A 25,468-nucleotide genomic window follows, 5' to 3' on the forward strand; every position below is an offset into this window, starting at 1 on the left:
CCACAGGTGCTAGTGCCGGCTCTTTGAAAGAATTATTCAATTCATCCTACTGCTCTGCTCTTTCCCAATAACCCTGCAATAGTTTACTCTTCAAGTATATATCCAATTGCCCTTTGAAAGTTACTGATGTATCGGCTTTCACCAGACTTTCTGATAGTGCCTTCCAGATCACAACAACCTTCTGGAACTTATTATTCCCCAGCTGAAGGTAAGCAGTCAATATACCTGAATAAATGCTGCTCTGTCGCCTACCAGAAGGTGCTTGAAAAAAATCTGGCCTGACTGTCCCTCAATGGTCCCTACCTCCAGCTCTGCTGGTTTCTAATGACAGTTATACTTTGAAGACCTAACATGTCATGAGATTGACTCTGTCAAGCTTAAGACTTGTGTAAAAAAAACATCAGAAACAGATGTGCTGGTATTCAATGATGATATATTGAGCTACTTTATATTGATTTTTAAAATCAGATTCCAGGAGCTCAGTGTCAATGAACTCGTTGCCAGTGTTTATGGTCAGTTTTATTCGGGTCCACAAATGTGTCACCACATAATATAAACGCTAGAAGTCAGCTCCTGGATGCCAGGTTTCCAATTATTCCGCAAAGGTTCTGTAGTTTAACACATTTTATGACAGCACGTGTTAAAACATTGGACTGTACTCAAGCATTTCTAGACTTAATGAGGAGTTTTGTTTTTTAAATTTGGGTCGAACGGCAAATAAAATAATTTATTGAATGGATCTGCCCACCAAATATGGTATCAAATCGTTAAATCTGTAAAACAGGATGTTCACTTGCATCCCTTAAGTAACAGTCAATAAATCTTCCATGTTTGATATCACAGATAGCAGCATTATGTTTAATACATAAAAAATAATGTGCAAGTGAATTCCACACGCCATACTGTGATAATAAAGGTCAGCTACTAAAATAGCAGGGTTTCCCATTTCAATCATTCATACATCAGCATGAAATATCTTTGAGGTTTGCCCAAGGTAAAAGTAGATGAATGAAGCTGCTCTTTGCTACATGCTGTTTTTTGTGAGCACACAGATTCCATCATTTGTCTCAAGTTGCTTTCCAATGAACCTATGTACAGTTGATGAGTTACCCAAAGACCCTCTTTGTTATTATTTATAGCTCAACATTTTATATCAGTCTCTACTGACTTTGACTATTTTGAATTAGTTTGTCTTTTCTTACCTTGTGGTCCATATTGCCCACTTTGGGGACCATAAGTGCTGCTGGAGTTGCTCTGCTGGTAAGGACCCATGCCAGGATGCATCTGTCCTCCAGGTGATGGATGTGGAGAAATAGGAGGACCAGTTTGCTGAGATCCATACTGAGATATTTGAGTGTTTCTTTGCATACCTGGCATAAAACCTACACAGAGAGAGAGAGAGAAAAAGACTTAGAGAAAGACACACACAGAGATACAGAGAGAGGAAGAGCCATAGAATCCTTACAGTGCAGAAGGAGCCAATCAGCCCTTCGAGTCTGCACCGACCCTCTGAAAGAGCATCCTACCTGGACCCACACCCCAACCCAATCGCTGTAACCCAACTGAACCTTTGAGACACTAAGAGGCAATTTTAGTATGGCCAATCCATCTACCCTGCACATCTTTAGACTGTGGGAGGAAACTGGAGCACCTGGAGGAAACCCATGCAGACACGGGGAGAAAGTGCAAACATACAAGGACAGTCACCGAAGGTTGAAATCAAACCTGGGTCCCTGGCGTTGTGAGGTAGCAGTGCTTTTTTTTTTTTTTAAACGCATTTTATTCAAACTTGTGTGAAAGTAGGTGACAGCAAATAAACACCCCAGGGTAACATTCTTCCCAACAGATTTTTCTCCTTTTTCACCCCCCCCTCCCCGGATGAAGTCATACAGGACACCCAACCATGCTGCTACCCCCGGTGGCGATGCCGACCGCTACTCCAGCAAAAATTCGTCGTCGTACAATCAGAGAGGCGAAGGCCAAGACATCAGCCTTCCTCCTCTCCATGAGCTCCGGCTTCTCTGAAATCCCAAATATCGCCACCAAAGGGTCCGGGTCCACTCTCTTTAGTGCAGTGGGCTAAACAACTGGCTTGTAATGCAGAACAAGGCAGCAGCGCATGTTCAATTCCCGTACCGGCCTCCCGAACAGGCGCTGGAATGTGGCGACTAGGGGCTTTTCCCAGTAACTTAATTGAAGCCTACGTGTGACAATAAGTGATTATTACTTTATTATTATTGCTATCCTGGCTAAGACAGCGAACACTCCCGCCCAGAAACGTCCCAATTTTTCACAACCCCAAAACATGTGCGCATGATTCGTTGGCCCCCGCCCACACCTCTCACACACATCTGCTACCCCCTGAAAGAACCCACTCATTCTCGCCCGAATCATATGCACCCTGTGCACCACATTAAACTGTATCAGGCTCATCCTTGCACAAGAGGAAGTCCCGTTTACCCTTCAGAGTGCCTCACTCCATACACCCCAATTGATCTCCATTCCCAACTCCGCTTCCCATTTCTCCTTGATCTTCACCACCCGCTCACCATCCTGCTCCCCCAGCCACTTATATATATTCCCAATTCTTCCCTCCCCTTCCACATCCGGAAGTAGCAGTCGCTTCAGCAGGGTGTATCCCGGCAATCTAGGGAACCCCTTCCAGACTTTTCGTGCAAAGTCCCTAACCTGTAGATACCTGAACTCACTACCCCTCAGCAGCTCTACCCTCACCCTTAGCTCCTCCAGACTGGCGAACCCTTCCTCCAAATACAAATCCCTCACCTTGACCAGCCCCACTTCCCTCCACCTCCTGTGTACACTGTCCATCCCCCCTGGCTCAAACCCATGATTCTCGCACAGCGGCGTTAGCACCGACATCCCTTCCACCGTAAAATGCCTCCTCAGCTGATTCCATATCTTCACCGTGGACTGCACCACTGGGCTCCCTGAATACCTACTCGGAGCCATTGGCAATGCTGCCGTCACCATAGCCCTCAAACTAGACCCCTTACAAGATTCCTCCTCCATCCTAATCCATTCTACCCCTTCTCCTTCCCACCATGCTGCACCTTGTCCACATTCGCCGCCCAATAATAATGAAGCAAGTTTGGCAACGCCAACCCCCCCTGCTGCCTCTGCCTCTGTAGCAGGGTCCTCCCCACTCTCGGCACCTTCCCCGCCCAGACAAAATCAGAGATGATTGTGTCCACTTTCCAAAAAAAGGCCTTTGTTTTAAGATTGGGAGAGCCTGAAAGATAAACAAGAACCTTGGCAGAATATTCATTTTCACCACTTGGACCCTCCCCGCCAACATTAAGTGCAGTGTATCCCACCTCTTAAGATCCTCCCTGGCCTCCTCCACCAGCTTTGTTAAGTTCCACTTATGGAGCCCCGTCCATTCCCTCGCGACCTGAATCCTCAAGTATCTAAACCGATCCCTCGCTACTGTAAATGGCATCCCCCCTAAATTAGCCCGCTGTGCCAGCTCATTCACCGGGAATACCTCGCTTTTCCCTACGTTCAGCTTGTATCCAGGGTACCCTCCAAACCTCCCCAACAGGCCCATAATCCTTCCCATACTCTCCAATGGATCCGAAACATACAGCAAGAGGTCATCGGCATAGAGCGACATCCGATGCTCCCTCTGTCCACTCATTATCCCCTGCCCTCTGCCGACCCCCTGAGAGCCATCGCCAATGGCTCTATGGCCAGCGCAAACAGCAGTAGCGAAAGCGGGCACCCCTGCCTCGTACCCCTGTGTAAGTCAAAGCTTCGTGAGCTCATATCATTCGTCCTCACCCTCGCTCTTGGCGCCACATACAGCAACCGCACCCATGCCACAAATCTCGGCCCAAACCCAAACCTTCCTAAAACTTCGAACAAGTACCGCCACTCCACCCGATCAAATGCTTTCTCCGGGTCCATGGACACCACCACCTCCGGTACCAGAGCTCTCGACGGATTCATCACCACATTCAACAGCCATCTTATATTACTCGCGAGCTGCCTGCCCTTCACGAAGCCTGTTTGATCTTCTGCAACCACCCCCGGGACACAATCCTCCATCAACCCCGCCAACAACTTAGCCAATACTTTCACATCCATGTTCAATAGTGATATAGGTCTATTCGACCCACATTCCACCGGATCTTCCCTTTTTTGGGGATTAGTGTGATTACTGCCTGCTTCATCGTCTCCGGCAACTCCCCCTTCTCCAGTGTTTCATTAAACGCCCCCAACAGATGTGGTGCCAGGTCCGGCGCAAATTCCTTATAAAATTCTGCCGGGTACCCATCCGGCCCAGGGGTCTTCCCCGACTTCATACCCCTGATACTATCCAGCACCTCCCTCAGCCCCAGGGGCTCCTCCAACGCCTGCCTCTTTGCTTCCTCCACCTGGGGAAATTCCAGCTCGTCCAGAAACCACCCCATGTCTCCCTCCTCTCCTCCTGGGTCTGCCTCATAAAGTCCCTGGTAATACTCTCTAAATGCTTCATTTATCTTCCCTGGCTCTGACACCACATCCCCAGCCTGGATCTTGAATATTTCCTGGACGCAGCCTGCCTCCGCAGCTGATGCGCCAGCATGCGGTTCGCCTTCTCCCCATACTCGTATTGCACCCCTCTTGCCCTACGCAGTTGCCCTCACACCCTCCCCGTTGTCAGCCTGTCAAATTGCCCCTGCAACTTTTTTCTCCTCGCCAATTCCTCCACGGTGGCCACACTCGAATATTCCCTGTCCCCCTCCACTATCTCGCTCAATGGATGTCATGTTCCGCCCTCCTTTCCTTATTTGCACGAACCGTAAATGAGATAATTTCTGCCCGGACCACTGCCTTCAGTGCTTCCCAAAAAATGCCCGCCGACACCTCCCCATTCTGATTGAACTCCACATAATCCCTGATCGGCAACCGCATCTTATCACAAAAACCTCCATCCGCCAACAACCCCGAGTCAAACCTCCACCCTGGCCTCTGCTCTCGTCCCGTACTGAACAAAAAATATCCAGCCAGTGGGGTGCATGGTCCGAAATAACTATCCCTGCATACTCCGCCCCCTCCACCCCAACCAAAATATCCCGAATCACCACAAAGTAATCAATCCTCAAATACACCTTATAGATGTGTGAAAAGAAGGAATACTCCCTTCCCTCTGTGTTCTGAAATCGCCATAGATCCACCATACGATCCTCTCCATAAACCCCCCAGCTCCCTTGCCATTCGTACCCTACCCATCGACCTGGGGCTCGATCTATCCACCCTCGGCTCCAGGACACAGTTAAAATCTCCTCCATGATCAACTGGTAAGTCGCCAAATCCGGGATTGCTGCCAGCAACCCCCTCATAAAACCCACATCATCCTAATTTGAGGCATACACATTTACCAACACTACCGATGCCCCTTCCAATCCCCCACTCACAATCACATATCTCCCCCCTGGATTCCTCACCTCCTTCACACTCACAAATCCCATTTTTTTGTTAATTAAAATCACCACACCCCTCGATTTCAAATCAAACCCAGAGTGAAAAACCTGCCCGCCCCACCCCTTCCTTTACCTAACCTAGTCCTTCACACAGAGGTGTGTCTCCTGCAAAAAGACAACCCCCGCTTTCAAGCACCTGAGGTGCGCGAACACCCACGACCTTTTAACCGGCCCATTCAGTCCCCGGACGTTCCACGTTACCAACCTTACCGGAGGCTTGGGCCTCCAATCCCTCTACCGTCCGTCATCTTCCCCACTTAACTCCTGCCCCTTTAATTCCACTCTGTACCCAGATGGCCCCTTTCTTCGCCCTTCACCATGTCATCTCTCACCCCCTGCCGCGTCGCAGAACCCCCCTTTTTTCCCCTTCCCCTTCTCCCCACACTTCCCCTTTCTCCCCTCCCCCCGGCCACCCCTCTTGGCCTTCTCCCCAACCACCTCACTTCCGTTCACCAGCATAACCTGTTAGCGCGTCTGCCCCTGCCCAAAGGCACATCCTAATGACCTGCCCCTCCCTCTCCCGCCCCATTCCTCAGCTCAAAGAAGAAGGCCTCCTGCTGGCCTTATCCTCCCCCAAGGACTTCTCCTGAACTCCAGGTAGCCTTCTCCAAAAGCAAACAAACAGATGTTAAACACAAGCAGTCCTATAAAACAGGAGGGGGGATGGGAACGTCCATCCTCACATAAACGTTTCACCCCTACAACTCCTTACAATCTCAACATTGAACAGAACCCCCCCACCCACAAAAAAGGCGTGATGTAGCAGTGCTAACCACTGTGCCACCGTAGAGAAAGCACATTTTAACTGCAAATTACAGACAGAGTTTGAGGCCTAATAATATCTCCGGATATTCAGCTTTTTTGAACATTAAAGCACCAAGGACTGCCTTAGCCAAGTGTGATAGTCACCATTGTTGTATATATCACATACGAGATGTAATACGGTAACGCTCCTATACTACAGGTACGGGGGTAGATCCCTGCCTGCTGGCTCCGCCCAGTAGGCGGAGTATAAATGTGTGTGCTCACCGAGCTGCAGCCATTTCGGCAGCAGCTGCAGGAGGCTACACCTCTTTGCTTAATAAAGCTTTGATTACACTCTACTCTCGTCTCGTCGTAATTGATAGTGCATCAATTTATTAAGCAGAGATGTGTAGCCTCCTGCAGCTGCTGCCGAAAAGCAGACAACGCCAAGTCGGCCTTCGCACATTGGCCAGCTTGCTTTGAAGCCTACATCGGATCTGCGAGAGAACCACCCTTAAGAGGCACAGAAGCTCCAGATCATGTGTACGCGGCTGAGCTCCGATATCTTTCCCCTCATTCGGGACGCGCCTACCTACGCCGAGGCCATGGCGCTACTGAAAGAGAACTGAAAGGGTACTGAAAGCAGACCAACAGGCTCTACGCCAGGCACCTCCTGTCCACGTGGCATCAACTCCCCGGTGAGTCTGTGGAAGAATTCTGGCATGCCCTGCACACCCTGGCGAGGGACTGCGATTGCCAGCTGTTTCGGCCGTTGAACATTCCGAACTCCTAATTAGGGACGCTTTCGTTATGGGCAAAGGGTTGGCGTACATCCGCCAGCGCCTCTTAGAAGGGGCTACCCTCGACCTCGCGGCGACCAAGAAACTCGCGATCTCACTAACGGTCGCCTCCCGTAATGTACAAGCGTACACCCCCGACCGCACGGCACCCCCCTCCTGGACATCGTGGACTCCACCAGCGAACACCCCATCGTGGACGCCTTCAGCGACCACCCCCAGCCAACCCCAAGCCTGCGCCACGCGGCAGCCAGCCAACCCCGGGGGACCCAAGTGCTACTTCTGCGGACCGACAAAAGCACCCCCGGCAGCGCTGCCCGGCGCGGAGTGCACTCTGCAAGGCCTGTGGGAAGGACATTTCGCTGCTGTGTGCTAGGCCCGCTCGATCGCCGCTTTAACCAGGCCCATTGTTCCTTCACCTCCTACGTGCGACCCGTGGGCACCGCCATTTTCGCCCCCGCAGCCATGTGCGGCCCGTGGGCGCTGCCATCTTGCTTGCCTCAGGACACGTGCAGCCCGTGGGCACCGCCATCTTCCCCCATCAGGCCTCGTGCGGCCCGTGGGCGCTGCCATCTTTAATGCTGCCCACCACGTGTGCCCATGGGCGCCGCCATCTTCCCCGCCTCAGGACCCCTGCTTGTCGGGGACCTCATCGGGCCGCTCATCGCCTGCCGACCAGCCAGGGGTCTTCCAACACCAGCTACAGCTCGCCTTCATCACGATCGACCAGTCCCGGCCGCACAACCTCGCAACCGCATCGACAACTGTAAAGGTCGATGGGCACAAGACATCATCTCTTCTAGACTCCGGGAACACAGAGAGCTTCATCCACCCCGATACGGTGAGGTGCTGCTCCCTCGCGGTGCACCCCATTAACAAGAGAATCTCCCTGGCCTCCGGATCCCACTCCGTGGAGATCCGGGGGTACATAGAACATAGAAAATACAGCACAGAACAGGCCCTTCGGCCCACGCTGTTGTGCCGAACCTTTGTCCTAGATTAATCATAGATTATCATTGAATTTACAGTGCAGAAGGAGGCCATTCAGCCCTTTTGAGTCTGCACCGGCTCTTGGAAAGAGCACCCTACCCAAACTCAACACCTCCACCCAACACCAAGGGCAATTTATCATGGCCAATCCACCTAACCTGCACATCTTTAGACTGTGGGAGGAAACCGGAGCACCCGGAGGAAACCCACGCAGACACAGGGAGGATGTGCAGACTCCGTACAGACAGTGATCCAAGCCGGAATCGAACCTGGGACCCTGGAGCTGTGAAGCAATTGTGCTATCCACAATGCTACCGTGCTGCCCTTAGGAACAAATAAATCTACACTATATCATTTTACCGTAATCCATGCACCTATCCAATAGCTGCTTGAAGGTCCCTAATGTTTCCGACTCAACTACTTCCACAGGCAGTGCATTCCATGCCCCCACTACTCTCTGGGTAAAGAACCTACCTCTGACATCCCCCCTATATCTTCCACCTTTCACCTTAAATTTATGTCCCCTTGTAATGATTTGTTCCACCCGGGGAAAAAGTCTCTGACTGTCTATTCCCCTGATCATCTTATAAACCTCTATCAAGTCGCCCCTCATCCTTCTCCGTTCTAATGAGAAAGGGCCTAGCACCCTCAACCTTTCCTCGTAAGACCTACTCTCCATTCCAGGCAACATCCTGGTAAATCTCCTTTGCACCTTTTCCAAAGCTTCCACATCCTTCCTAAAATGAGGCGACCAGAACTGTACACAGTACAGCTGTATCATCACCTCACGGCTCTTAAATTCAATCCCTCTGTTAATGAACGCGAGCACACCATAGGCCTTCTTCACAGCTCTATCCACTTGAGTGGCAACTTTCAAAGATGTATGAACATCGACCCCAAGATCTCTCTGCTCCTCCACATTGCCAAGAACTCTACCGTTAACCCTGTATTCCGCATTCATATTTGTTCTTCCAAAATGGACAACCTCACACTTTTCAGGGTTAAACTCCATCTGCCACTTCTCAGCCCAGCTCTGCATCCTATCTATGTCTCCGCCACCCTCACCATCCGTAGGGCGTAGAGTTCAGCAACTTCCGGCTCTACATCCTCCCCAACCTCTGCGCTGCCTTGCTACTCGGCCTAGACTTCCAGTGCAACCTCCAAAGTTTAACCCTGAAATTCGGCGGGCCCCTACCACCCCTTACTGTATGCCGTCTCACGACCCTTAAGGTTGACCTGCCTTCTCGGTTTGCAAACCCGTCGCCACCAGGAGCAGACGGTACAGTGCCCAGGACAGGACCTTCATCAGGTTCGAGATCCAGCGGCTGCTGCGGGAAGGCATTATCGAGGCCAGCAACAGCCCCTGGAGAGCCCAAGTGGCAGTTGTGAAAACTGGGGAGAAAAACAGGATGGTCGTTGATTACAGTCAGACCATCAATCGGTACACGCAGCTCGACGCGTACCCCCTCCCACTCATATCCGATATGATCAATCAGATTGCACAGTACCGGGTCTTCTCGACAGTGGACCTAAAATCTGCCTACCACCAGCTCCCCCATTCGCAAGGCGGACCGCCCATACACCGCGTTTGAAGAGGACGGCCGCCTTTACCACTTCCTTAGGGTTCCCTTCGGTGTCACTAATGGGGTCTCGGTCTTCCAATGGGAGATGGACCGAATGGTTGGCCGGTACAGGCTGCGGGCCACCTTCCTGTACCTGGATAACGTTGCCACCTGCGGCCACGACCAGCAGGACCACGACGCTAACCTTTCCAAATTCCTCCACACCGCCAAACTCCTCAATCTAACATATAACAAGGAGAGGTGCGTGTTCAGCACCAACCGCTTAGCCATCCTCGGCTATGTGGTGCAAAATGGAGTTCTAGTGCCCGACCTCAATTGCATGCGCCCTCTCATGGAACTCTCCCTCCCCCACTGCCCCAAGGCCCTCAAACGATGCCTGGGGTTCTTCTCATACTACCCCCAGTGGGTCCCTAACCATGCGGACAAGGTCCGCCCACTCATTCACTGCACTGTTTTCCCCGACGGCCGAGGCTCACCAGGCCTTCAACCGTATCAAGGCCGACATCACCAAGGCCGCGATGCACGCGGTCGACGAGACGCTCCCTTTCCAAGTCGAGAGCGATGCATCAGACGTCGCTCTGGCCGCCACCCTCAACCAGGCAGGCAGGCCCGTGGCATTCTTTTCACGCACCCTCCATGCCTCCGAAATTCGGCACTCCTCCGTCGAGAAGGAGGCCCAAGCCATCGTAGAAGCTGTGCGGCATTGGAGGCATTGCCTGGCCGGCAAGAGATTCACTCTCCTCACTGACCAACGGTCGCTTGCCTTCATGTTCAATAACACGCAGCGGGGCAAGATCAAAAATGATAAAATCTTGAGGGGAAGGTTCGAGCTCTCCACCTACAATTACGAGATTTTGTATCGCCCCGGTAAGCTCAACGAGCCCCCCGATGCCCTACCCCGAGGTACATGTGCCAACGCACAAGTGGACCGACTCCGGTCACTACATGACGCTCTGTCACCCAGGGGTCACCCGGTTCCTTCACTTCATAAAGGCCCGCAATCTGCTCTACTCCATTGAGGAGGTCAGGGCTATCACCAGGGACTGCCAGGTCTGCGCGGAGTGCAAACCACACTTCTACTGGCCAGACTGTGCGCACCTGGTGAAGGCCTCCCGCCCCTTTGAACGCCTCAGTGTGGATTTCAAAGGGCCCCTTCCCTCCACCGACCGAAACACGTACTTCCTGAACGTGGTCGACGAATACTCCAGATTCCCCTTCGCCGTCCCATGCCCCGAAATGACGTCTGCCACCATCATCAAAGCACTCAACACCATCTTCGCCCTGTTGGGTTTCCCCGCCTACATCCACAGCGACCGGGGATCCTCCTTTATGAGTGATGAGCTGCGTCAGTACCTGCTCAGCAGGGGCATCACCTCGAGCAGTATGACCAGCTACAATCCCCGGGGAAACGGGCAGGTGGAGCGGGAGAATGGGACGGTCTGGAAGGCCGTCCAGCTGGCGCTACGGTCCAAAGATCTCCCGGTCTCCCGCTGGCAGGAGGTCCTCCCCGACGCCCTTGACTCCATGCGATCGCTACTTTGCATTTCGACTAATGCAACCCCCCATAAACGTCTCCTTGCCTTCCCCAGGAAGTCCACCTCCGGGGTTTCGCTCCCAACGTGGCTGGCAGCTCCAGGAGCCGTTCTCCTCCACACGCATGTGCAGCTCCACAAGGCACACCTGGTGCTACTCCATGCAAACCCGCAGTACGCTTACGTGGTGTACCCCGACGGCCGCCAAGAATAGTCTCCCTCAGGAACCTGGCCCAAGCTGGGTCTCCACCCCGCCCCCCCCTCCCCCTCTTCTGCCCTGGCACCACCCTTCCTCCCCCCAGCGCACCTCACCACAGCCCCGGCTCCAGGACGATCCGTCCTTCCCTTGGTCCCACCCGGGTATGAAGATGAGGTCTACACGCTCCCGGAGTCACCGGAGACCGAGCCGACACCTGCAGCGCCACCGGGACTGCGCCGCTCACAACGGAGGATCAAGGCACACGATCGGCTGAATTTGTGAACTTTCTCCAAAATGTTAACCTTAAAATGCATGTAAATAGTTTTCCACCACCCCCGCTGGACTCTTTTTTTAACAGGGGATGAATGTGGTAGTCACCACTGTTGTATATATCACATACGAGGGTATTACGGTAAGGCCCCTGTACTACAGGTACGGGGGTAGATCCCTGCCTGCTGGCTCCGCCCAGTAGGCAGAGTATAAATGTGTGTGCTCACCAAGCTGCAGCCATTTCGGCAGCAGCTGCAGGAGGCTACACATCTCTGCTTAATAAAGGCTTGATTACACTCTACTCTCCTCTCATCGTAATTGATAGTGCATCACCAAGTTCGACAGCATGGAACTCTTATCATCCCTTCTTTCTACGGGGATGGCATGATGGCACAGTGATTCGCACTGCTGCCTCACAGTGCCAGGGACCCTGCTTTAACTCTGGCCTTGGGTGACTGTGTGGTGTTTGCACATTCTCCTCATGTCTGCGTGGGTTGCCTCCGGGTGCTCCGGTTTCCTCCCATAGTCCAAAGATGTGAAGGTTAGGTAATGGATTGGCCAAGCTAAATTGCCCCTTAATGTCCAAAGATGTGCAGATTAGGTGGAGTTACAGGGATAGGGCGGGGGAATGCGCTTGGGTGGAGTGTTCTTTCAAGGGGTCGGAGCAGACTCAATGGACTGAATGGCCTCGTACTGCACTGTAGGAATTCTACCAAAACTAAGTTTCATTGAGTCACAGTGCTAAAACCAATCAAGTAATACTGCAATACTGCAAACTAGTTTATAAAATGAAATTCATGGGTAACCTGCATTGCCATTATGCTCACTAAAGTTTACACTAAAAACTGGCTTTCAGCAACTTGGGTACATGGTGATTATGTTTGAAGTGTAACTCAAAGGACGGGGTAAGAGGATTTAGTTGTCCAAGAAAGAATGTGTTATGAATATATAATTAAAAAGTTTAAGTCCTTGAATTCTTAGTGCAGCCCAGTTCCTGAAGAAACTAATGTCAAATGTCAACAGAGATAAGGACGCCTTTCATGGCTTTGTGCTAACATCATGCACTCCGAGTCACTTTAATGTCACCTGCAGATATTTATAAAAGTTCCTTATTATAACTCTTAATTCCTTCACCAATTCATCTGTACAAAGGTCATGGAGAATACTTGTTTGTTTAAATTCTAGCTATCTTTGTTTTCTCGGTATAAAAAAATTGATCTGTTGTATACTGCAATTTTATCATAACCAAATTCTATTTGCACAGGAAAAGAACTTCTGAAAAGAGTTGAAATGTGCCTGTAGCTTAACTGGCAACCAGAAAGCTGCAAATCGCAGAAGAATGTTCATCACTCAACAAGACGAAGTAAATGTTCAACCACGCTGCCTTGTAGATGAGGCTTTCCATGGGAAAATCATCATCCAATTGGAAGACAGTGAATACATAGTTACAGATAATTTGTAGCCCAGACCATGTAGGACATGATCAATAACAAAAAAGTCATAATCCTTGAAATCTTTTACACATTAATCATTTTACTCACCTAAAGAAGCAAGTTAACTTTATTCTATTTATGGTTAACGATATGCAATGCAGACATAAATACTTTTGTTGGTTCACCTAATATTGAATTATTTCCACTCATTGGCCTTCCATAATCTATTATTGGTGTGAAAGAAAGGCAAGGCATAGAGTTTTTTTTTAAACTGCATGTTATTAGCATGTAGGAGGAAACTAAAGTAATCTGGAAGTTGCTCGTCTGAAGCTGCCTCAGCATTGCAAACATTCCCACCTCCAAACCATGTAGTGATCGTGGACGTGATCTAACCAAATCTAAACAGAGCATTCAGCCGGTTGTACCCAGCGTTCGCAGCACCAAGAAACACCACACTGTCTATCGGGACTCTGTTGTAATTCTGGGCCCTCAGTGGAGAATTTCCTGATAAGGCTACACTTAGACCCGTTTTCTACACTAAGGAGCTCCGCACGCTGGAACTCCTCAATGCAGGAAGAGATGGGACTTCCAATTTTAAATGGCTTCCTGATCTCTCAACCTCCCGACACGACCCCCGAATAGCCCCACCCACCTGTAAGGGGGTCCTTGGGACCCCCGCACCGCACATGTGCAGCCCCCCCTCCCCCACCCACTTGGCCTGATCCCTGCCGTGGGAAAAATGGCATCCTGGCACCATTCTGCCCAGGGAGAAACCAACTGGGGGCCTCCAATCCCCAACAGACCACCGCCCACACCTCCCCCTCCACTGTGTCATTCCGTCTGTCGGGACCAGCACTGAATAGCGCTAGCCTGAGGTGTCTGAAGCAAAGGGGTTAGATCTCAGGACCTTGGTAGATCCAGCGAGTGCATATTAGAGTGAGACTAGTTAGCGTTAGGCAGCAGAGTTGCACTAAGGTCAATTAATTTTACGATATTGTGATTAATACAGCATAGGCAGAATGTCAAACTGCCCCATTATTGTTGGGTTTGCAGGCTCATGGCCTCCCAGTTGCCTTCTCGCCCGACCTGCAATTTTACGGGGCGCTGGCAAGGTCTAGGCAGGCTTGCCCATCCTCATCCCAGTTCAAGCCACCAATTATTGGTCACTTAGGGGTCACTTCCCTCCCGGATCTCAATTTTATAGCTGGTGGGAGCAGTTCAGAGGTGATATCCAACGGTCACCCCATTCAAATGGTGGGGGGTAGCCTTCTTCAAGAGCTCTCCGTCCACAGCAGGCGCAGACAAAGGGTGCTTCCTTCCTCCCAGCCTCTCCATCAAGATGCCCCCCCCCCCCCCCCTGCACTTCCTGGTCTTCGACCTCAGGACTGAGAATCTAGGAGCTGCTTGGAGTGCCAGTCTTGGCTGCTGCTGTGCTAATGGGGTGACAGAGCTGATTGACAGGTGGCTCTGTGGGGCGGAGGTCCATACTCTAGCCAATTACTGCTTCTTTAAATATTAACTAGCTGCTGGGCTGCTGTGAATCGCAGGGATGCATTCCTTGCTGACTCTTTAGATTGCGAGGTGCAAAACGTCACCACTTAGAAAATCCTGCCCCATGGTCACCTCCTTCTCACACAGAATGAATGTGGGTCTCATAGACAAGATGAGGTCGGAGACAACATTACAAGGAAAGTAATAGAATCTAGAGAAAGATACGAGTTCAAAGCTACAAACATACAAATTAGGAGTAGGCCACTCGGCCCCTTGAGCCTGCTCTGCCATTGAATAAGATCATATCTGATCTGATTGTAACATCAACCCCACATTCCTGTCTAGCTCCGATAATCTTTCACCCCTTTGTTAATCAAGAATCTATCCAGCTCTCCTTAAAAATATTCAAAGACTTTGCTTCCATTGCCTTTTGAAGAAGGGTTCCAGAGACTCGACCCGTTGCAGGGGGCAACATTAAAACAATTCTCCGCACCGTGGTCTCAAATGACCCTTATTTTTAAACAGTGACACCCAGTTCTAGATTCTCTGACAAGAGGAAACACCCTGTCAATATCCCTCAGGATTTTAAGGGTTTCAATCAAGTCACCTCTTACTCTTCTAAACTAGTGAATACAAACCTAACCTCTCCAGCTTTTCCTCATAAGACAACCTGCCTATCCTGGTATTAGCCTAGTAAACCTTCTCAGAACTTCTAACGCATTTACACATTTCCTTAAAAATGGAGACCAAAATTGTACACAATACTTCAGATGCGGTCTCACCAATTCCCTGTGCAACTGAAGCATAACCTCCCTTCTTTAGTAATCAATTCCACTCATAATAACAATAACATTCTATTAACGTTCCTAATTACTTGCTGTACCTGTAAACTAGCCTTTTGCGATTCATGCACTAGGACACCCAGATCCCTCTGCATTTCAGAGCTCTGCAATCTCTTACCATTTAGATGATGTGTTTTTTATTCTTCCTGCTAAAATGGACAATTTCACATTTGCCAAAATTATACTCCTTTTGCTATATTTTGCCTACTCATTTAACCTATCTATGGCCTTTTGTAACCCCCTTACGTCCTCTTCACAATTTACTTTCCTACTTATCATTGTCTCATCAGCAAATTTAGCAACAAAAACATTAGTCCTTTTGTCCATGTAGTTTATATAAGTTGTAAAAAGTTGAGGTCCCAGCACTGATCCCTGCAGCACACCACTCATCACATCCTGCACACTAGAAAAATAACCATTGATGCCAACTCTGTTTCCTGTTAGCTAGCCAGTCTTCAATCCATGCCAATTTGTTACCCCCTGCAACATGAGCTTTTATTTTACGCAATAATCTTGGATGTGACATCTTACCAAATGCCTTCTGGAAATCTAAGTACAGTACATCCACCTGTTCCCCTTTATCCTCAGCACATGTGACTCCTTCAAAGAACTCCAATGAATTGGTTAAACATGATTCACAAAACATGTCAACTCTGCCTGATCGTTTTGAATCTTTCCAAGTACTCTCTTATAACATCTTTAATAATGGCTTCTAACATTTTCCCTATGACACATATTAGGCTAACTGGCCTATAGTTTCTTGCTTTCCGTCTCCCCACTTTGTAAATAAAGGAGTTGCATTTGCAATTTTACAATCTAATGATACCTTCCCAGAATCTAGGGAATCTTAGAAAATGAAAACCAATACATCAACTATCTCAATAGCCACTTCTTTTCAAGAGCTTAGGGTGAAGTCCATCTGACGAATGTGATATAAAATAGTTAGTTTAAATATTAGTTACAGTAATGTAGATGTAGGCCAGTTTAATTCTAGTGAGTTCACAAAAGACAAAGGATTTCAGCAAGCATGGCAAGGAAGGGGGAGGGGTGTCTGGTAGAGGAGGGCAAAAGGATGCTGGGTAACAAGAGGCCCAGGGTGAAGGAATGAGAAGTGAGCCAATTAGGATGTATGGCCAGGTCAGGAGGGGTATAGGATGACCTATGGGAATCTGTATGTGAAACTTGATGCCATTTGAATGTATTTGCAGAGATCCTTTTGACTCGGACCTCATTCGTTTCCAAGGGGTCCAGGAGACTGGTTCTGTGTTCTGTGTCCCTGAGAAACGAGTCAGACTTGCAAGTTGGTTAAAAATAAATAATACTATGCCTACAAATCCATCTCGCGTTTTATTGAGGCCAGACTGACGGGTAAAGAATTCAACATTTGTCACATCCGGACCCAAGGATTTGTTAGCCCACAGATCCAACAATTTGCTCAATACCACTTTCCTGCTGATTGTAATTTTCCTGAGTTCCTCTCTTCAATTTCCTGATTTAGAATTATTTCTGGGATGTTACTAATATCCGCTATAGTAAAGGCAGATGTTAAATACCTGCTTAATTCATTTGCCAAGACTCTATTTTCCAATATCAATTCTCCAGAAGTCATTTCTATAGAATCAATGCTCATTTAACTCTTTTCTTATTTAAAGATCTATAGAAATTCTTACTGTCCATATTACCAGACAGGGCACATTTTGGAAAGTTTGCCCAAATATGCAAGAAATGCAGTAAAGCTCATCGGGAGAGTGGAAAATTTAAAAACATTGTGGGAATTATTGGCCGCTTTCAAACCAAGTGTTTCTGAAAACGGAGGGGAGTAAGAGTGTGATGTCACAGGAAGACAGGTAAGTGATTGATTGGTGAGTATTTTTCCCCCCTGAAACCAAGGGCATTAGTTTAAAGAGTTCAATCAGGGAAAGGAAAAAAAAGTAATGAATATAAGAAGGCTATGAGCACAGAGCTTCACTCGAGTACAGACTTTTCCTTGGTTGCAAAGGAATTTGGTGAGCATTGGAATGCAGTGAGGTGGGCAAAGAAGTGCTGCTTAATATATAGAAATTAAATATAACAGAGGATTAAATTAGTAAGTTATAGTAAAGACCCAATGTTAATAACTAAATTTAATAAATTAAACAAGGTTAATACCGAGGTTATAAACAATAAATAGACAAGTGAATTTTATTTCAAAACTTGAAAACTCCTAATTAATTAAATAAAATGCAACAGAGTTGACATGGCAGGTGCTGTGTTGCAGCTTTAACACGTGGGAGCTGGTGGACACCAGTGTGACCCATAGCGAACACATCTGCAGTAAATGTCTGCAGCTCAAAGAACTTTGGCTCAGAGTTGAGGAACTAGCATTCGAGCTTCAGCCATGCAATATATCAGGAAAGAAGTAACTTTCCTGGATACTGTGCCAGGAGGCAGTTACACCACTTAGGCCAAGTATTTCAGATTTGACCTGTTGTCAGGGTCTGGAAAGTATGATTGCAAGTGAGGCAGAAGTGGGGATTCAGAAGATAATATTGAAGGAGCCTAAGACCTCGCACTTGTCCAAAAGGGACAATGTTCTTGCAATTTTGTGTTGATGAGAGCAGGACTACAGTGTCGATGAGCAAACTAACAACAGGACCGTGCTACAGGGGGCCATTCAAGTAGGGAAATTAAAAAGGAATATGCTAATTATAGGGAACAATATATTTAGAGTGGTAGACACTGTTCTCTACAACCGAGAGAGTGAGCATTGCTTACCTGATGCCAAGGACATTTCCTCAGTGCTGGAGAGGAACTTGGGAATTTGAGGGAAAAGATACAGTTGTCGTGGTGTACGTGGGTACCAGTGACATAGATAAGACTCAGAAAATGGTTCTGCTCAAAGAGCTTGGGCAGCTCAGGTCTAAATTAAAAAACAGAACCACAACGGTAATAATCTCTGGATTACTACTTGAGCCATGAGAAAATTGGTAAATAAGATCAGAGAGTTGAATGTGGGGCTCAAAGATCAGTACAGGAGAAATGGGTTTCTCACTATTGTATTTATCTCATACTTGTTTAACAGAGCTACCCCAACTTTCTGTTGCCTATTCTTCTGAAATGTTAAGTACTTCTGAATATTCAATTCCCAGCCTTGCCCAACTTGGGCTCACTGGGCACTGGCACGAGTGGTGCAGAATGAGGGAGTTATTCCATTGAGGCAGACATCATCTGAACTGTGGGACCAACCTCCTGCCGAATTAAATATCTAGGGCTGTGGATAGGGCTTTAAACTAAATAGTGAGAGTGGGGAGGATTCAGTTGAGGAGAAATTTAGAAATTGAAAAATTAAGGACAAAGTAATAGTGCTGGGTAGCAATATGAGTAATGATAAGGACAGAGTGGCCAAGCATAAGAACATTTCAGTAAATAAGGTCAGAGTAGAGAAGACAGAATTAACATCTCTTCATCTCGATGCACAAAGTATTTGTAACAAGGAGGATGGATTGATGGCACAAATAGAAATAAACAGGTAGAATCTCATAAATGTGACATAGATGTGGTTGCAAGTTGGGCAAGGCTGGGAACTGAGTATTCAGAGGTACTTAAAATTTCAGAAGAATAGGCACAAAAAAAAGTTGGGGTCACTCTGTTAAAAAAGTATGAGATAAGTACAGTAGCGAGAAATGGTCTTGGTCTGAAGATCAAAATGTAGAACCAGCTTGTTTGGAGATCAGAAATAGCAAGGGAACAAGTCACTGGTAGGAATAATCTATAAGCCCCCTAATTGTAGCTGCACTGTAGGATATGTTATAAATGAAGAAATAATGAGGACTTGTAAAAAAGGCATTGCAATATTTGTGAGAAACTGTCATTTTCATATAGATTGGAGTAGTTTGCTAACGGTGCAGGTTCTTTTGTTTCTGAACTGGTTGGATGGGGGTGATGACAGCCATCTTGGGTGGGCCTGGACCTGGCACTGTCCTGTCGGACTGACTTCCGGGAGGAATATAACTAATCCTGGGAGGGGCCTGTCCGGTTGGTTACATGGAATGTGAGGCAGTTAAGTGGACGAGTGAAAAGATCCCGGGTTTTTGCCCATTTCAAAATATGAGGGCTGATGTGGTCTTTTTAGAAGAGACCCATTTGAGAGTTAGGGGTCAGACAAGGCTGCAAAAGCGATGGGTTGGATAGGTGCTTCATCCTTGCTTTGATGCCAGGACTCGGGGGACTATGGTATTGATTAAGAGGAGGGTGGCTTTTTCGACAGTCAACATCATGGCAGATTCAGGAGGGAGATAAGGAATAGCAAATGGGTTGTTAGCGGGCATATTGGTGGTTTTGGTTAACTTTTATGCGCTGAATTGGAATGACATGGATTTTATTCAGAGGGTGCTGGTGTCTATTCTTGATCTTGATACTCAACAGTTAATTATTGGGTATTGGGAGGAGGGGGTCTTCAACTGTCTGGACAGTTCGGGGGGGGGGGGGGAGGGGCAGAGGGGTAGACACATGGAGAGTTAGGAGTTTTCTTTCTTTTCCTCGGTTCATTGGGTTTACTCCCAGATTGCTGTTTTTTGTGTTGGGTAGGTCTTTGATTCCTGGGGTCGGGGCATGGGGTGGGATAGTGATATCAGATCCTGCCCCATTGTGTGGATCTGTCATTGGAGTCAGGCCACTCTTAGTGACCCCCACTGAAGGTGGACACAGCGTGGCTTGCAGAGATGGGTTTCTGCGAGCGGATATCCTCTGCCATTAGGTTGTACGTGGGGTTGAATAAGAATGGAGAGGTCTAGCCCTCCACACTCTAGGAAGCATTGAAGGCAGTTATTAGGTGGTTGGGGGGGGGAGATAACTTCATATAAGTCATATAGGGATAAATCTGAGAGGGCGGAGAGTCAGAGACTGGTAGACTCTAATTTGGAGGTGGACCACCCAAATTTGCATACCGCAACGCCGGAGATTTTGGCAGAGAGAAAGAAATTATAGATGGACTTGAGTTGTTGTTAACTGGGAAGGAGGGGGGGAGCCCGTTTTGTCGCACCAGGAGGACGTTTTATGATTTGTTAGCTCAGCAATGAGGCGGCAGGCTGCCTCTTGGGAGATAGCTCAGATCAGGAACTCAAATAGGGGGTTGGTTTCTGCCCCAGAGAAGCTCAAAGAAGGTGTTTGAGACCTTTTAGTGTGGGCTATATCAGTCTGAGCCTCCGGAGGAGGAATCAACAATGGTAAATTTTTTAGATGAGTTGACATTTCCGGAGGTGGAGCAGGATAGGAGGCAGGAGTTGGAGACACAAATTGGGCTGGAGGAGATTTTGAGCTGCATTCATCTAATGCAGACAGAAATGGCACCCGGTCCGGATGGATTCCCTGTCGAGTTTTATAAGCAGTTTACTGGGCTGTTGGTTCCGCTTATGTTAGTTAGAGATGGTTGACACGGTAACACAGTGGTTAACACTGCTGCCTCACAGCATCAGGGACCCGGATTCAATTCCGGTGATTGTCTGTGTGGAGTTTGTACGTTCTCCCCGTGACTGCATGGGCTTCCTCCAGGTGCTCCGGGCCTAGGTAGTGTGCTCTTTCAGAGGGCCGGTACAGACCTGATGGGCCGAATGGCCTCCTCCTACACTGTAGGGATTCTATGGCCCTTAGTCTCGGGGGGTGGGGGGTCACTGCCGACCACGCTGGCGCAGGTGTCGATCTCCTTGATCTTGAAAAAAGACAAGGATCCAACGGAGTGTGAGTCGTACCGTGCTATTTCTCTAAAAATGTGGATGTGAAACTGTTGGCTAATGTTCTGCCAATTCGTTTGGAGCCTTGTCTGCCGGGGGTGGTTTCGGAGGAGTAGACGGGGTTTGTTAAGGGCCAGAAACTGTCAGCCAATAATAGGAGATCCTTGAATGTGGTACAATCGGCTCCTCAAATGGCCGCAGAGAAGGCATTTGATCGGGTTGAGTGGAGGTACCCTTTTGAGGTTATGGAGCGATTTGGTTTTGGGCCGACATGTATATCCTGGGTTAGACTCTTGCATAGGGCGCCAAGTGTGAGTATCCATACCAATGCCCTGAACTTGGGGTACTTTTGGTTGTGTGGTACTGAAAACAGGCTGAAAAGATACATACAGGCCAGGAACAGAAACCGTCTCATGAGGCCCCAGCTGGAATCGATACTGGCCATCTGCAAAAGCACTCAAGTCAATGCATAAATATGTTATCGCTACATGGACTTTGTGATTACCCACTCCAAAGAACAAGACCATGCTATGAATATGTAACAAAACTTCCAGACACAGGTGATCAACTTTGCAGCAGGATGAAGAACAGACAGAAGAAGCCATCAGACTCCATAGTGAGCTGATGTCTGGTCAGACAAGGGTGTTTCAGGGTCCTGAATTATCATGGATAAACAGGAATATCCTGTATTTTCCATTAACAAGTTGGGGCTTGGATGGAACAAGGGCCAGTTGTGGGCTTATATCTGTAACATAATCTTAGCATACTAGTATAAAGAAAGGAACATCAAATAGATCTTCACCGATAACCTGGGAGTCCCCAGGCACAACCATCGCAAGATGGGATCCTGGGTTTTGAAGCCCAGAGAAGACATCCACATCGAGTGATCGTAGCCTGGCCAACTTCCTTCACTAATTGCGGGTAAAACCTGAAGCTCAGATGTGAGTCTGAGTCATATTTTGTTGAGTGAGGGAATTGTGAATAAAATTGCATTAACCCTGAACCTGTTTTGTCCTTTCTGTTCATCTCGCAAATAAGGGCACCTGGGTAAAACATTTGAGTAAGTAAACTGGTTGAAAGTATCTGAGGTTTTACAGGTGCAACACTTGAATAGGGGTACGAGGCACTGTTGTTTGCTTTAGCAATCGAGCCGCTGGCCATTGCGCTTAGACCATTTTCTCAGTGGAGGGGGATAGATCAGGGAGGGAGGGATCATAGGGTGTCACCGTATGCAGACGATTTGTTGCTGTATATGGAGATCCCACTCCTGACATTCCCCTTCTGAGCGGCACGGTAGAAGTGGTTAGCACTGTTGCTTCACAGCACCAGGGCCCGGGTTCAATTCCCGCATGGGTCACTGTCTGTGTGGAGTCTGCACGTTCTCCCCGTGTCTGCCTACGTTTCCTCCGGGTGCTCCAGTTTCCTCCCACAAGTCCCAAAACATGAGTTTGTTAGGTGAATTGGACATTCTGAATTCTCCCACTGTGTTCCCGAACAGGTGCCAGAATGTGGCGACTAGGGGCTTTTCACAGTAACTTCATTACAGTGTTAATATAAGCCTACTTGGCACAATAAAGATTATTACTATAGATACTCTCTCCAATGTGGGGAAGATAATGGAGATGCTCAGGAAGTTTGGTTCGTTCGCTGGGTATAAGTTAAACCGAGATAAAAGTGATTTTTTCCCCCGGTGAATTACCCAGGGAGGGGAGCTGATTTGGGGAGGCTAGCGTTTCGTCCATCCAGGACTAATTTCTGGGAATTCGGGTGGTTTATGATTGGGCCTCGCACTTTGTCAGTCTGGTTGATGGGGTGAAGACGGATTTGAAGAGGAGGGATGACCTTCCTTTGACTTTGGCGGGAAGTGCCCAGACTGCGAAAATGAATATTCTTCCGAGGTTTTAATTTCAGTGTCTCCCAGTCTTTCTTTCGAAGGCTTTCTTTTGTAGGGTCAGTAAGTTAATATCTTATTTTATTTGGGCGGGAAAGACCCACCAGGTGCATAGGGCTTTTATGCAGAGGGATAGACAGTTGTGGGAGGTTGGCACTACTTAATCTGCTGTGTTATTACTGTGCAGCAAACGTTGATAAGTTAGGGGGGTAGTTTAAGGATCTGGACGCTTCCTGGATCTGGACGGTCCACTGGATGGATGGAGGAGGCATCATGTACAGGGATGAGCTTGAGGACTCTTGTTGCCGCCCTCTCCCGTTCTCTTCAGTGAAATGGTCATCGAGCCCAGTGGTAAAAGCCTCTTTGAGAATTTGGAACCAATTTAAGCAGTATTTTAAATTAGGCACGAAGTTGCTGTTGGTGCCGATCTGTAAGAATTATAGGTTTATGCCATCTGGTCTTGATTCAACTTCCAGGGCATGGGAGAGGGAGGGGTAAGAGAGGTTTAGAGACCTGGGCCGGGATTCTCCCCTACCCGACGGGGCGGGGGGTCCCGGCGGGATGGAGTGGTGGGAACCACTCCGGCGTCAGGCCACCCCAAAGGTGAGGATTTCTCCGCACCTTTAGGGGCCAAGCCCTCACCTTGAGGGGCAAGGCCCGCGCCAGAGTGGTTGACACGCCGCCGGCCGGCGGGAAAGGCCTTTGGCGCCACGCCAGCCGGAGCCGAAGGGACTCCGCCGGCCGGCGGAAGTCCGCGCATGCGCGGGAGCGTCAGCTGACGTCATCCCCGCGCATGCTCAGGGGATGGCGGAGGCTATGGCTGAGGCGGAAGGAAAAGAGTGCCCCATGGCGGGCCGGAGATTTGCCGGGGGGGTGGGGACCGACCGACGCGATTCCAGCCCCCGCCGAATTCCGAATTTTCAGTGCCGGAGAATTCAGCGGCTGGCGGGGGCGGGATTCACGCCCCCCCCCCCCCCCCCCCCCCCCCAATTCGCCAACCCAGCGGGGGGGTCGGAGAATCCTGCCCCTGTTTTTGCAGGGTGAGAAGAGATTTCAGAGAAGTTCCAGCTTCCGATGGGGAATGTGCTTAGATATCTGCAGGTGCAAGACTTTGTGCATAAGGAGCTTTCTGCAATTCTCCTGGTGCCAGCGCCTTTGCTTTTGGATAGGCTTCTGTCTTTAGACAAGCTAGAGGAGGGAAGAATCTCAGACATTTATGGAAATTTGTTGGCGACGAAGCTGGCTTCTTTAGAAGAAGAGGAAGTGAAAGGAAGAGTTCGGGGTGGTCTTGGAGTGGGGGGGTGGCGTGCCGAGTGAAGCTCTGCATAGGGTTAACTTCACCTCCTCTTGTGCGAGGTTATGTTCGATACAGTTTAAGGTGGTGCATAGGTCACACTTGACTAGGGTGCATATGAGCGGGTTCTTCTCGGGGGCTGAAGCCTGGATGTGAGAGATGTTCCAGGAGGCCGGCGAATCATATGCGCATGTTTTGATCTTGCTCCAGGCTTGCTGATCTTTGGGACTCCTTTTTCCAAACAATATCGGGGATTCTAGGGGTTACGGTGGAACCGTGCCCAATGGTGGCGATCTTTGGAGTTTCAGACTTGCTGGAGCTGCAGGAGGGGAAGGCGGCAGGTGTTTTGGCCTTCGCCTCTCTAATAGCCTGCAGGTGGATCTTGCTTGGGTGGAGGACCCCGGCTTTGGCTTGGTTCGGGACTAGGTGGATTGTCTGCACCTGGAGAAGAGTCAGTATACCATGAGAGGATCAGTGAATGGGTTTTACTCAAGCTGGTGGCTGTTAGTTACCCTTTTCAAGGATTATCATAGATTATCATAGAATTTACAGTGCAGAAGGAGGCCATTCGGCCCATCAAGTCTGCACCGGCTCTTGGAAAGAGCACCCTACCCAAGGTCAACACCTCCACCCTATCCCCATAACCCAGTAACCCTACCCAACACTAAGGGCAATTTTGGACAGTAAGGGCAATTTATCATGGCCAATCCACCTAACCTGCACATCTTTGGACTGTGGGAGGAAACCAGAGCACCCGGAGGAAACCCACGCACACACGGGGAGAATGTGCAGACTCCGCACAGACAGTGACCCAAGCCGGAATCGAACCTGGGACCCTGGAGCTGTGAAGCATTGTGCTATCCACAATGCTACTGTGCTGCCCTGGAGCGGGGTACATTTAGGCATTGGGGCAGATGGAGGTGTCAGGTTTGTAGGGTCTTCTTTTTGGTGGGTAATGTGGGGTGGGTTAGTCAAGGTACGAGATAGGGCTAGATGGAAGGGGTGGTGTTGGGGATTTTTTTTGTGATATATGTAAAATTTGTTGGAATGGTTTGAATACTTTATATGTTATAAATTATAATTTTTGAATAAACTATTTTTAAAGAAAGGCATGACGGTGGATAGACAATGGTTAATATTTAAGAATGAATGCATGCATTGCAACAGATATACATTCCTTTCTGGTGCAAAGGTACCAACCGGAAAAT

The 25,468-nt window shown here is 48.8% G+C and overlaps 1 protein-coding gene across 7 annotated transcripts in view; it reads right to left on the reverse strand.

The window, feature by feature from the left end:
- arid1b (AT-rich interactive domain 1B) overlaps positions 1-25,468 on the reverse strand; it is a 717,990-nt gene that overhangs the window by 182,082 nt on the left and 510,440 nt on the right. For all 7 annotated transcript variants that reach the window (XM_072507646.1, XM_072507663.1, XM_072507657.1 and 4 more), the window contains one exon: positions 1,203-1,382. In XM_072507646.1, coding sequence (XP_072363747.1) covers positions 1,203-1,382 — 180 coding nt within the window. The remainder of the gene's footprint in view (positions 1-1,202; positions 1,383-25,468) is intronic.

This window comes from Scyliorhinus torazame, chromosome 1 (assembly GCF_047496885.1).
Source record: "Scyliorhinus torazame isolate Kashiwa2021f chromosome 1, sScyTor2.1, whole genome shotgun sequence".
Classification (NCBI taxonomy): Eukaryota; Metazoa; Chordata; class Chondrichthyes; order Carcharhiniformes; family Scyliorhinidae; genus Scyliorhinus; species Scyliorhinus torazame.